Genomic DNA, 12558 nt, shown 5'->3' on the forward strand with positions numbered 1-12558 from the left:
CAGTCTTGTCTGTTATACATCTCTCCTCACCTGCACCACTACCTACTTTAAGAAAATCTAAATTGACCAAGGAGAAATGGAACACTCATTATTTGTGGATAAAGTGAGTCACAGAACTTTTAAAGTATCTGGGACTTCGTAATTCAGTAAAATCAGGTTCCTTTCCCTGCTTGCATCACTCGTTTCTCTAAAATCCATTGATGAGTGCCAGCTATGTGCCTGTTCCTGTTCTTGGGGTAGAGATATAAAAGGAGGTCACAGCAGGACTCCGAAGCTCATCCTCTTTTCAAATTAAGTTGTTGGATTTTTCCGTTGCGCGCAGAGATTTTTTTTCCTGACAAAGCCTTTAGCTTGTAAGCAGTCTTATGTAAGTGAAGTGTATCCAGTGATATAAGTTTCGTCTCAAGGCCTTCCAGCTTAGGAGCAGAAAGATGTAAGATGACAAGCAGAATACCAAGCAGGCAATTCTGAGGAGCACGGTGTCCATGGCGTTACAATTTATAGTCAGGGGAGTCATCATTCTCACTAAAAGTTATTTGTGTATAATGTGCTTTCGAAACAGGTCTCCTGACTTCTATGAAGAAGTGAAAATTAAGCTCCCCGCGAAGCTCACAGTACATCACCACCTCCTGTTCACCTTCTATCATATCAGCTGTCAGCAGAAGCAAGGAGCCTCCGTGGAAAGCCTCCTAGGATACTCAGTGAGTCACTGTCAACTTGCCGATTCACAGGGCAGTTGTTGGTACATCGAAGGTCCCTGCAGAGATAAACAACCAAATTCTATTCATTTGCTTTTTTCCTGTCAAAACTAGCAAAGTGTGCCAAACCAGAGTACAGCAAAGAGCAGAGATGACTTAGCAAACAACAAATTTCAGGAATGGAGAGCTAGTGGGTGAGGGATATTGAAAGAAGACTCATTTACAGGAAAGCATTGTAATGTCCATTATTTCCAAATGTTATATATATATACTTCACATATAAAACTAGCTCCTTTTTCCACAAAGAGAAAAAAGTTATTTCTTTTAAAAAAATTAAACAGTAAAATAAATGTTGATCTTGTTCAGACACACAAACATTGGCTATAAAGAAAAATGCTACTACTTTGGCTCTGAAAGCAGTAAATCATTGATATTACCATCTCAGGAGCTCTCAGGGAATTTAAAATGCAAAGAACTTGATGGAAATTACTGCCAAAAAGAGTCAATATCTAATCATCATTTAGTTGTATTTGATTTCTGTGAGCACATAAAATGCCAGAATTATATGCTGTAATAAATACCACTTTATTCTTTACGTCATCTGTTTCAGTGGCTGCCAATTCTCGTAAATGAACGTCTTCAAACTGGATCCTACTGTCTCCCAGTTGCCTTGGAAAAGCTGCCCCCCAACTACTCCCTGCATTCTGCAGAGGTAACCAGCAAGCTGGCCATCAGCTCTTTCCTGTCTACCCAAGGTCTTGTACCACCTTCCCAGATCCACTTTCCGTTCCCTTAAATATGGCCGAGGATGCTCAGCATGTTTTAGGGGAGCAGTCATCTGTCAGCACATGGCATTTTCTGAAAGCACTTTGTTCTGATAGGATGGGAGAAGTAACTGGCTGTGAAACCTCTTTCATTGAGACATCGCCAAGTCAGAATGTTTGGTAAATGCAACCCAAGGCAGCATTACCTTGCAGTATCTACAACAAAGGGATTCACAGAATAAAGTATGATAAAAGGGGAGGCAAATAGAACCCATTTGTGATAACAGCTGCTCTCATCACAGTCCTTATAAAAGGATCCCAGACCAGATTCCATTAGTTTCTCCTCTGGGTCACTTGTTACCGCCCCAGGTGGATGGTGGGGCTTTTATTCCTCTAAAGATCCCAATGTCAATAGTTTTTCCCTCCTCCTGTTTCCTGCACTGCCTGTTGCCCATCCACTCTGTTGCAATACACCCATTTAAAGGGAGCCCAGCAGACTCTCCATTCTGACTGCACCCACACCAGCTCTTGCGCTTCTCAGTCTGGTTGGCATAGGTTTCCATCAATAAGTATTATTTTGAAGCAAATCCCAGACATCATATCATTTCATTTATAAATATTTTAGTGTGTGCCTGAAAAAATAGGGCTATTTTTTTAACCATCACAATACCATTGTTATACCTTAAGAATTAATAATAATTTCTTAATATCTTAAAATATCCAATCAGTGATCAAATTTCCAATTATCTCATTCATGTCATATGTTTTGTACAGTTGTTTGTTTGAATCTGGATCCATATACAGTCCACACATTGCTATTGGTTGACATGTCTTTTAAGACTCTTAATCTATAGATCCCCATTCATCTCTTTTGTTTTCCTTGCAATTTTCAAGTTGAAGAATTTCCCGGGAATTTGAACTTTGTTCCAACTTCTATAATCAACTTTCTTCCCTACTCTGACTACCCAGCTCCCATCCCCAGGCTATCCTGTTGTTCTCGTATTTCCTTTTTTTCCCTGGAGAGAGAAGCTTTCTTTGCTCTGGGCCACAGGCAGGTGCCTGGCTTTAGACCCAAACTCCTCTCCTCAGGACCACCTGGGATCCGCCTGAGTATGTTCACAGACATTCTCTGATTACTCTTTATGATTTGGACACAGACCCTCGACAAAGCCCTCAAAACCGCCTTTTCATCCTCAAGCTGCACCTTCTAATTTCCTAGATGCCCAATTATCTCCTTAATGCTGCAGAACAAATGTGGGTTTTTGAGACAAACGAATTATGATCCAAAATCCAGATTCTACCACTCCCTAACTGTGTGACCCAGTTTGTGACTCTGTCTTAGATAGTTCCATAGGTCCCCACCCCATGCACTCATGCTACCCTTGCAAGTACAGCATACTTCCTTCCGTTAAAATGCAAGAGACACCAACCGCACTCAAGTGGCTGGGTCAGGCTAGGTGCTTGTCACTCAATGCTGTATGAGGTCTCTGGAGGGAGACAGTTCCGATGGGAATTTAAGGCAAGAAATGGTCTCTAGGGACTACAGAGCTATTGAAATATAAATGGTATAAAAGAGTCATTTTGAGTAATTAAAGCAGGAGCCTAACAGGACTGCTACTCAGAAACATTTTGTTAAAAGGGAAAGTAACCGCAGGCACTCAAAAGCATTAAAATTTCATGTCTTATGAAGGTAGTCTACGCTTTGTCCTGACAGTCCTGATAAGTGGAAAAATCACTGGGATATTACTTTATTTCAATTTCTAGAATCAAAATTATCAATGCTGGATGGGCGCTTAAAGACAGATCACTCAGTTCAAACTCCTCCTTTCAGCGTAAGAAAACTAAGGCCCAGAGAGGTTGATTGACTTGTCAAAGTAAAAATAACTAGTTTGGTGCAGAACTGAACTTGAACCCGGGGCTCCTAACTCCAAGCTCAGTTACAGTAGTCTTCCAGGGAATTTTATATTTGTATAACTCTGACATTTACAGTCAAGTTGCTTTGCTCTGCTTGTTAGTAATCAGAAAAGGGGATTGAATTGCTAATTTTTTTTTTCTTTAACACAGAAAGTCCCTTTACAGAATCCTCCGATTAAGTGGGCCGAAGGACATAAGGGAGTATTTAATATTGAAGTGCAAGCTGTTTCTTCTGTCCACACCCAGGTAAGGAGCATCAAGGTCCACCTCACGCAGAGCCAGAAGGCTAAGAATGAAGATGGCGTGCAGCAGAGAACCCTCTGATGAAAGAAAGTCTTTGTGCATGAATAAAACAAAAACAACCTTTAGTTCTTTGTGGGGACTTAAAAGCCTGTTCAGGTTTTATTTGTCGTTTAAATGGAAAGCCCTATGAAAATATTGAGCACCCAAATGAAGGAACCCAGTACCTGCACTGTTGGCTGAGAAATTGTGCGAGGAGACTTCATTTGAAACATCTTCCTGCTGCTGTCTCGTCTCCCTCTGTAATTCTGCCATTTCTCCAGCTTTTTTTTTTTTTGCCTCATCCTTCTTTCCCTCCTTTTCCTGCCACTGTCTGCATTTTGCATCTGCATAGACCCCTCTGTTGGCAAGGTGTTTACCTGGTATGCGTGGCTCAGCTCACCGAACATCTCAGAGTCCAAATTCTTTTTCCGTCAGTTAATAATTATTGAGAGGTTCCATTCTGAGCGCCCCACTCCACAAAGCAGTTCATACCTTGATTTGGAATGCCCATGCCTTAGAACCTCTGGTCTGAAACACTGGGTAAGAAGTTCCGCCTAGAAGGAGCTATTTGATTGTGTTTCTGAATCCACCGGTGGACATTGATGGGGTAAGACCCATGAGGCCTGCCGTCTGCCTTCCCAGGACAACCACCTGGAGAAGTTCTTCACCCTCTGCCACTCCCTGGAGAGCCAGGTGAGCTTCCCTATCCGTGTGCTGGACCAAAAGATCAGTGAGACGGCGCTGGAGCACGAGCTGAAGCTCAGCATCATCTGCCTGAACTCCTCGCGCCTGGAGCCCCTCGTGCTCTTCCTGCACCTGGTGCTGGACAAGCTCTTCCAGCTGTCCGTGCAGCCCATGGTCATCGCTGGCCAGACAGGTAGGAGACCCCCGGGGCTGGGAGGAGGAGGCAGGCAGTGCCTTGTCTTATGAAACATGATTGTCCAGAAATCCCAGGAGCGGGAACAATATGACCTTCTTTTCTATTGGCAATGTGAGTCCAAGTCCAGTGCTATTTTTTTGAGACTCTGTGGATGTTAAAAAAAAAAAAAAAAGAAAGAAACATTAAAATAGGATGCTCAAAATTATGATTTTGTTTATTTGTTTTTTGGTGAGGAAGATTGGCCCTGAGCTAACATCTGTTGCCAATCTCCCTCTTTTTGCTTGAGGAAAGATTGTCACTGAGCTAACGTCTCTGCCAATCTTCCTCTATTTTGAATGTGGGATGCACCACAGTGTGGCTTGATGAGTGTTGTGTAGGTCCATGCCTGGGATCCAAACCTGCAAACCCTGGGCTGCCAAAGCGGAATGTGTGAACTTAACCACTACACCACTGGGCCAGCCAAAATTATAATCTTTAAAATAGATTTATTGAATGATTACAGGTAATCTATCAAATTCCATTCCCAGTGATTGATGGATTTATTTTACTTGTAATGTTTTTTTTTCTTGACTAACAAGGGAAGAGAATGTTTTAAAGAATTAAGATAGCCCACATTAAATGGAAGGAAAGGAACTCTCTGAATTGAAATTCAAAATGATCACTTTTCTTATTGAGATATAGTGCACATACCTTACAATTCACTAAAGTGTACGATTCAGTAGTTTTTACTATCTTCACAAGCTCGTGCAACTATCACACTATCTAATTCCAGAACATTTTCATCAGCCCCAAATGAAACCCCTTAGCAGGCGCTCCCCATTCACCCCTCCCCTCAGCCCCTGGCAACCACTCATCTATTTTCTGTCTTATAGTATATTTTAAATGCTGGTTTTTAACAAATTAACACTAAATCTATTGTGTGAGACTTCCCTTGGAAATAATGTAATGTAAGACGTGAGTCCAGTGGTTCTCCTGCCTCCTGCAGGGGTAGACTAGATGCTGGAGGGCATCTTTGTTTGACACATTTTGAACTGGGCTTCTATTGTCCTGTGCTCACGAGTCCAGCAGAGGTCATGGGTACTACCCAGGCTCCCACTACTGGCTAAGAATTGCAAGCTTTGCAATAATAGAGAGCATATCTGACCTCACTGGATTTACAATATAGCAAAGAGCAAGCAGCACAGGATGCAAGTCCTCAAAAGGACACAGCTAAATATTGCGGGGTTGGGGGCATGAAAACATACATCTGGGAGGATGCAGGAGGCCCCCAGGAAGAAGGTAGTGTTTAAGATAGCCTTGAAGGAGGGGTAGAAGAAAAGGAGCTGAAATGGGGACAGTGAAATGAACATGGGAAGAGCAGAGAACCAGAAAAGCATGGGCGTGTCAGGAAAGAAGTAAGTAATGCAGTTGGGCTGTGGAATAGGAGTAAATCGGGGACAGTGGTGGAGGGTGCTTGCTGAACTCTAGGCTTTCAGAGCAAGGGAGAGCGTGTCTTCTTAATCCCTTGGTTTGCTTTGTATCCTGGGATGCATCGTTGTGGTTCCACAGAGAAGATACCCTACACTGTAGGCTAACATTTCATACATGTAGCTGTCACTCTCCAGCTGGATTCCTGCAGAGCCATGACCTCTACCCTCCCTAGATTTCCTCCTGTGTCCCCACACATGTGGCACTCTGCTTTGTATGCTCCAGCCATTTAATGTGGAGTTGTTCACTAGACAACACGTTCACACGCACATTTTGAGCCTCTTCTCCATAGCAAGTTGCCACCTTGTCATGTGGGGATGACAGGGTGTTGGGACACGCAGAATAGGTGGAGGCCCCTAGACTATAAGCATTTATTCAGAACCTCTCTGTGTCAGGCCCTATGAAAGGCGCAGCAGGGAGACAAGAAAGAGTGAGAAATGCACTTTGCCCTGGAAGGACTCCCAGCCTGCTCAGAGAGACACAGTTTCCTACCGGAAACAGCCAGAGAACCATGTGATTTGGTTTTGCTTGAACCCTGTACTGAGTGGTGCCCGAGGCTTCTTGGAGGAGACGGGATTGTGCCAAGCATCGAAGGGTTGTGTGATTTAACGGGTAGGAGCACGGGGGCTTTTTAAATGAGGATAACAGCATGAGCAAAATTGCAGAGGTGAGAAAGAACAGATGTGATGGGGACAATTGGATCAGTGCCTCCTCTTAAGGAAAATTGAATTTGAGGAGAAAAGGGTACAAGAGTGGATAGGTAGCGTGGCACCAAACTGTGGAGGGCTGCAGCTCCAAAGCGATACAGTGTGTACAGCAGATCAATCATTTGTGTGGGTCCGCTGTGGGAATAACATAAAACACTTGTTTTTAGATTAATCCATACGCCAAGATGCGCAAAAGCACATCTCAAACCATAGTGTGCGTGAATCCCCTGAGCATCTTGTTAAAGTGCAGATTCTGACTCAGGAGCTCTGGGGTGGGGCCTGAGGTTCTGCATTTCTAACAAGCTCCCAGGTGATACCCATAACGTCCGTGCAGACCCCACCGAGTAGGGCCAGTTGACCGAGTGGTTTAGAGAGGGGAGGATGTCTGGAGCATCTCGTGTCTTTGTTGTGCGCTGGCGGGAGGAGGAGGATGAAGGAGGAAATGTAAACTCGCTTGCGGTGAGCAGAGCCAGCCTGCTGGAGCTTCCTAAAACAGCTCACCCCACCCCAGGCCATCCTCTTGACCAGCCTAGTTCTGTTGGTCCGTGGTCAGGACTCCTTGTCATTGCCCCGGAGAGCGTTCTACCTCGGGTTCATTAAGGACTGACTGTGGCACCGCCCATTTTTCTCTTGCTTCCTCAGCCAACTTCTCCCAGTTTGCCTTTGAGTCCGTGGTGGCCATCGCCAACAGTCTGCACAACAGCAAGGACCTGGGCAAGGACCAGCACGGCAGGAACTGCCTGCTGGCCTCCTACGTGCACTATGTCTTCCGCCTGCCGGAGCTGCAAAAGGACGTGCCCAAGTCAGGTAGTGTTGTCGCCCCGAGTGTGGGAGTCCCCAGGGCAGAGCACCCTCGCCCTGGCACCCCGGCCACATAATTCACAATAATATAAAAAGCCCAAAAGTTAAGTTTTGTTTTTCAGAATGACACAAAACTTACATGAGTGCTGAAATTAGAAGTGTATTTCTAGATTTTTCTCTCTTGTTTTCTTCCTGACTCTCTCCCCTTCTTTATACTCTAAGCACTTATTTTTTCCGCCTGTTTGGTAGCCCCTCACCAGTATTTTCCCAGTTGGTAATTTCTGATTCAGTTGAGGATCTCTTTTTTAAAAGATAGAGGAGTGACAACAGGTGTCTAGGATTCCAGGATAATAATGATAAAGAAAATAGTAGATGTTCAATAGCAGTGGTAAGCAATGGTTCCTAAACTTTTCATTTTGAAAAAAGTGTCCGTTTTCTCATTTACCCCAAACTAAACTTCTGAAATAATAATAATCCATTTCTCTACTCTTCTTAATTATTTACATAGGTTTTACATATTTACATAGCCCTAACGAAGAAACTTGGCATTTTTATTAGTCCATGCAGCCTCATTTCAAGTAAACCTGTAATTTTGATTGAGTTTTTTAAAATATTGGTAATATCTCAAACTCACGAAATCACTTTTGAAGACATATACATACTTAAAGGTGAAAAACATCGATATATAGTATATACTTATCCTCATAAGGTTCAGATGATTCCTTGGATTTTCAAATCTCAGAAAACCTTACTGCATGATTTAAAAAGTTGCATCATTTAAATATCAATAAATTAAAAAATCCGCATTTCCAGCTTGTCTTGAGAAATCAGAAGCTCTGGCCACCCTGGGGGCTGTTTCTCTGTGGTAATAATAGTCTGGAGCTGAGTAGTAGCCCCTACCTTTGGATAAAGCATGTGCTTCCAGTTTACTACAGTGCTCACCACTCCCTACTGCCTTACACCCTATCTACTTACCCTCTAAGTACTGCCTCCTTGGTCTCCCCTAGGCATTTGATAAGACCTAATTCCAAGACCTAATCTACTGGGTTTTCATTCCACTATCTACACCATCCCTCTTCAGTTTCTTCTCAAGCCCAGTAAGTGACTCTGATTCCCTTTCTGTTGACATGTCTGTACCTGGTGGGGTGCAGGTGGCCCCACCGCTCTCCCTGACCCTCGCTACCACACATATGGACGCACGTCTGCTGCCGCTGTGAGTTCAAAGCTGCTGCAGGCCCGAGTGATGAGCAGCAGCAACCCAGACCTCGCAGGGACACATTCTGCAGTAGATGAGGAAGTTAAGAACATCATGTCTTCAAAGGTAGGGAAGATGTCAAACCCTGGAAAGTTTTCATTTTTAACCAGCACTTGGAAGAACAACACGAAATCACCCACTATTGACGCCCACTATGTTGGTTAAATGCTTTAATGCACAGCTTTAGCGTTATTAATGTTCTTTCCTTTGGAAGTGATTGAGACCATTCTGAAAGATGCAGAGGCAGGATCTGCTCAGTTAGTTAACGCTGGTGGGAAGTTTTTCCAGCATAGCTGGTTTTACTGCATGGAGTCAGTGATGCCATGAATTTTATTTTCACGGAAAAAAAGTTAGCTTTAACTTCTTTTAGTGCCTAGAAAAGTTGTTTTTTATTATGTTGGTTTTTTTCTTTTTTGAGGAAGATTAGCCCTAAGCTAACATATGCTGCCAGTCCTCTTCTTTTTACTGAGGAAGACTGGCCCTGAGCTAACATCCGTACCCATCTTCCTCTACTTTATACGTGGGACGCCTACCACAGCATGGCTTGCCAAGCGGTGCCATGTCCGCACCCGGGATCCAAACCAGCGAACCCCGGGCCACCAAAGCAGAATGTGTGCATCTAACCGCTGTGCCACCGGACCAGCTTCCTGTTTTGTTTTTTAATATCTGCCTTTTATATTCATTAACATTCATAGACTGATTTTCCCATATAATAATCCCAAAGAGCAAAGCCAGATTTTATAAATAAATAAAAACTGAGATCCTAAGGGGGTTGGTGACTTGCCCTAGATTGTTTTTCCTTCCATGAATTCTTTGCTTTTTCTTGATAAACTTTTTATTTTATAACAGTTTCAGATTTATAAAATTATTGTGAATGTAGTACAGAAAGTTTTTGTATACTCCGTAGCCGGTTTCCCTGTTATTAACATTTTACAGTAGAAGGATACATTTGTCACAATTAATGAACCAACATTGATATGTTATTATTATTAACTATCAGTTTATGTTTTATTCAGATTTCTTCAGTTTTCCCCTAATGTCCTTTTTCTGTTCCAGGAGGCCATCCAGGATACCACATTATATTTTATAGTCATATCTCCTTAGATGCCTCTTGGCTGTGACAATTTCTTAGACTTTCCTTGTTTTTGATGACCTTGACAGTTTTGAGGAGTACTGGTCAGGTATTTTGTTGGATATGTCTCATTTTAAAAAAATTTTTAGGGGCTAGTCCCATGGCCAAGTGGTTAAGCTCACACGCTCTGCTTCGGCAGCCCAGGATTTTGCTGGTTCGGATCCTGGGCATGAACATGGCACCACTCATCAGGCCGTGTTGTGGTGGCATCCCACATAGCACAACCAGAGGCACTCACAACTGCAATATACAACTATGTATTGGGGGGACTTTGGGGAGAAGAAGAAAGAAAAAAAAAAGATTGGCAACAGATGTTAGCTCAGGTGCCAATCTTTAAAAAAAAACTAAATTATGATATAATTCACATACCATAAAATTCACCCTTTTCAAGTATATGATTCAGTGGGTTTTTTTTCACAGAGCTCCCATGAATTCTTAGTCTGAATTTTCTTTCCACTTATCTGTGGCCTCAGGGTGGCTAATCTTTTAGAGTAATATTTCCTCTGATTAAGATAAATCAAACTCTCTAGTTTTGACATAGTTTCCCTTATAAAGTCCACCCACTTGAGACAGTATGTTGTGACAAAAGGAATCTGGAGACCAGGGTTGGGTCTCGGCTCTGACCCCACCCAGCCGTGTGGTCATGGGCAAGTCAGTTCCTGCCCTGGGCCTCATTGCCCTCACCTCTGCAGAGGTTCTGGACATTGGATGAACTTAAGCATCATCTCTGGATCCACTCCAAGAGATTCTGAGGATTTATCAGTTGCACATATGAAATTGTTGATATTCTAACCTTTTCGACTTACAGAATCAACCCAGGGATGTGCTGGAGCTGGCTTGTACCAGTTTCTGAAAGCTGATTATTAAATTTTCAGGAATTTTTTGAATTAGTTGTTAAACATAGACATTTTAAAAAATTAAATTATATAAGCTAACAAATAAGTTATATTAAAGACAAAGGTAATCTAAATGCAATGTGGTATCCTGGCTTGTATCTTGGAAGAGAAACAGGACATTAGTGGAAACACTGGCGAAATCCACATACTCAGTGGTTTAGTTAATGGTAGCGTGCCAATGTTAATTTCTCAGTTTTGACAAATGTACGGTAATGTAAGATATCAACATTAAGGGGAACTGGGTGAAGGGTATATAAGAACTCTGTACCACCTTTGCAACTTGTCTGTAAATCTAAAATTATTCCACTTTAAAAGGGTAGTACTCAAACCTCATCCTTTCCTAATTATTTTACTACATTTTACTATTATCTATGTTCTTGAGGTTATTTATGTCTATTTGCATCTGTATGGTGGAAATACTATATGATGGTTTGCTACTGCACATCTCGTCCCAACGCTGTGTTCAGTCATATCCTGTTAACTTGAAATCAGCCGTGATGGAAACATTTACAGCACAGAAATTGACCAGTGCTACACATGAGCCCCTCCCTGCCAAGAGCTGCTTGTTAAACACTTGCCAGCACACCATGGTTCAACTTCACATCTAAGGTCCCTTTCAGCAATATCGTTTTCTGGTGGCCCAGGGGAGAAGTGGTCTGCACTTATCACTGACATCCTGGATCGTTACAGTTTCCTTTAATAAGACAAAATATTGAATTTCTGTGTGGACTGTGTTAAGAATTTTCCAGTTATTTTGTAGCAAGGGGAAAAAATTTTGTCCAACTAAAAGAACAGAGTATAATCCTTCCTTTCAGAAATGGTTTTTGGCAATCTATTAATTACAGGATTGAGACTGGGCACAGTACCATTCTAACCCACAGAGAGGCACTGTTCCCACACATTTTTTCCTGCTCTCCCACTAAGTCAGAGATGCTTAGAATATTGAAGGGACTAGTCAGCACCTCCTGGTACTTCACTAGGTTTTAATTCTAGGTTACTACACACCAAAATGTTAACAGTGATTCAGGAGCAGATGGAACTAGGTGTAACTTGACCTTCTTTGCTTTTATATTTATTCGTAGTAATTGTTTTATCTTTGTAACCAGAAAAAAAAAAGATATATATTAAAAATGAATTCTGAGGGTGTGATTTCCAGGCTGCTGGCTCGTCACTCCAGTGGGCCACTGTCAGTGGACTGCTGAGTCATGGTTTGTCTGTTTCAGGTTACTGATCGCAACTGCAACCGGATGTCTTACTATTGCTCTGGCAATAACGATGTTCCAAGCTCAACCACAGCCCCAAGGCCAGCCAGCAAAAAGGTACTGAGCAGAGCAGTGTGAGGATAATTTGCCCCATGCCCTCTCACAATGATTGGAAAAAGACACCATCAAAGTGCTCTCCTACCTTGTTCCAGTCCTCCTAACACACACATACACAAACACGCACACACATATTTGCAGCCTGTCCGTGATCCTCCATGTTTTGACCACCTGATTACCTATTTATCAGTGGTTCTCCAACCTTACCATGCAGAAGTACCTGGATGGCTTGTTAAAACTGACTGCTGGACCCCATCCCCAGAGTTTCTGATTCAATAGATCTGCAGTGGAGCTCAAGAATTTGCATTTCTAACATGTTCCCAGCTGATGCTGGTCCCGGGACCAGGCTTTGACAACCTCTGCATTAGCTTCTTGTTTACAATTCTCCAATTGTAATCACAGCCTGTGTGGTCTGTGAGGTGAGGGGGAAAGAGCTGTCTGTC

At 42.7% G+C, this 12558-nt stretch overlaps 1 protein-coding gene across 2 annotated transcripts in view; it reads left to right on the forward strand.

The window, feature by feature from the left end:
• DOCK8 (dedicator of cytokinesis 8) overlaps positions 1-12558 on the forward strand; it is a 206102-nt gene that overhangs the window by 126194 nt on the left and 67350 nt on the right. For both annotated transcript variants that reach the window (XM_046664172.1, XM_046664173.1), the window contains 7 exons: positions 563-701; positions 1309-1410; positions 3527-3622; positions 4301-4535; positions 7355-7519; positions 8665-8834; positions 12020-12115. In XM_046664172.1, the coding sequence (XP_046520128.1) occupies positions 563-701; positions 1309-1410; positions 3527-3622; positions 4301-4535; positions 7355-7519; positions 8665-8834; positions 12020-12115 (1003 nt within the window). The remainder of the gene's footprint in view (positions 1-562; positions 702-1308; positions 1411-3526; positions 3623-4300; positions 4536-7354; positions 7520-8664; positions 8835-12019; positions 12116-12558) is intronic.

The sequence above is a fragment of the Equus quagga genome, chromosome 6, assembly GCF_021613505.1.
Source record: "Equus quagga isolate Etosha38 chromosome 6, UCLA_HA_Equagga_1.0, whole genome shotgun sequence".
In the NCBI taxonomy this organism is placed as follows: domain Eukaryota; kingdom Metazoa; phylum Chordata; class Mammalia; order Perissodactyla; family Equidae; genus Equus; species Equus quagga.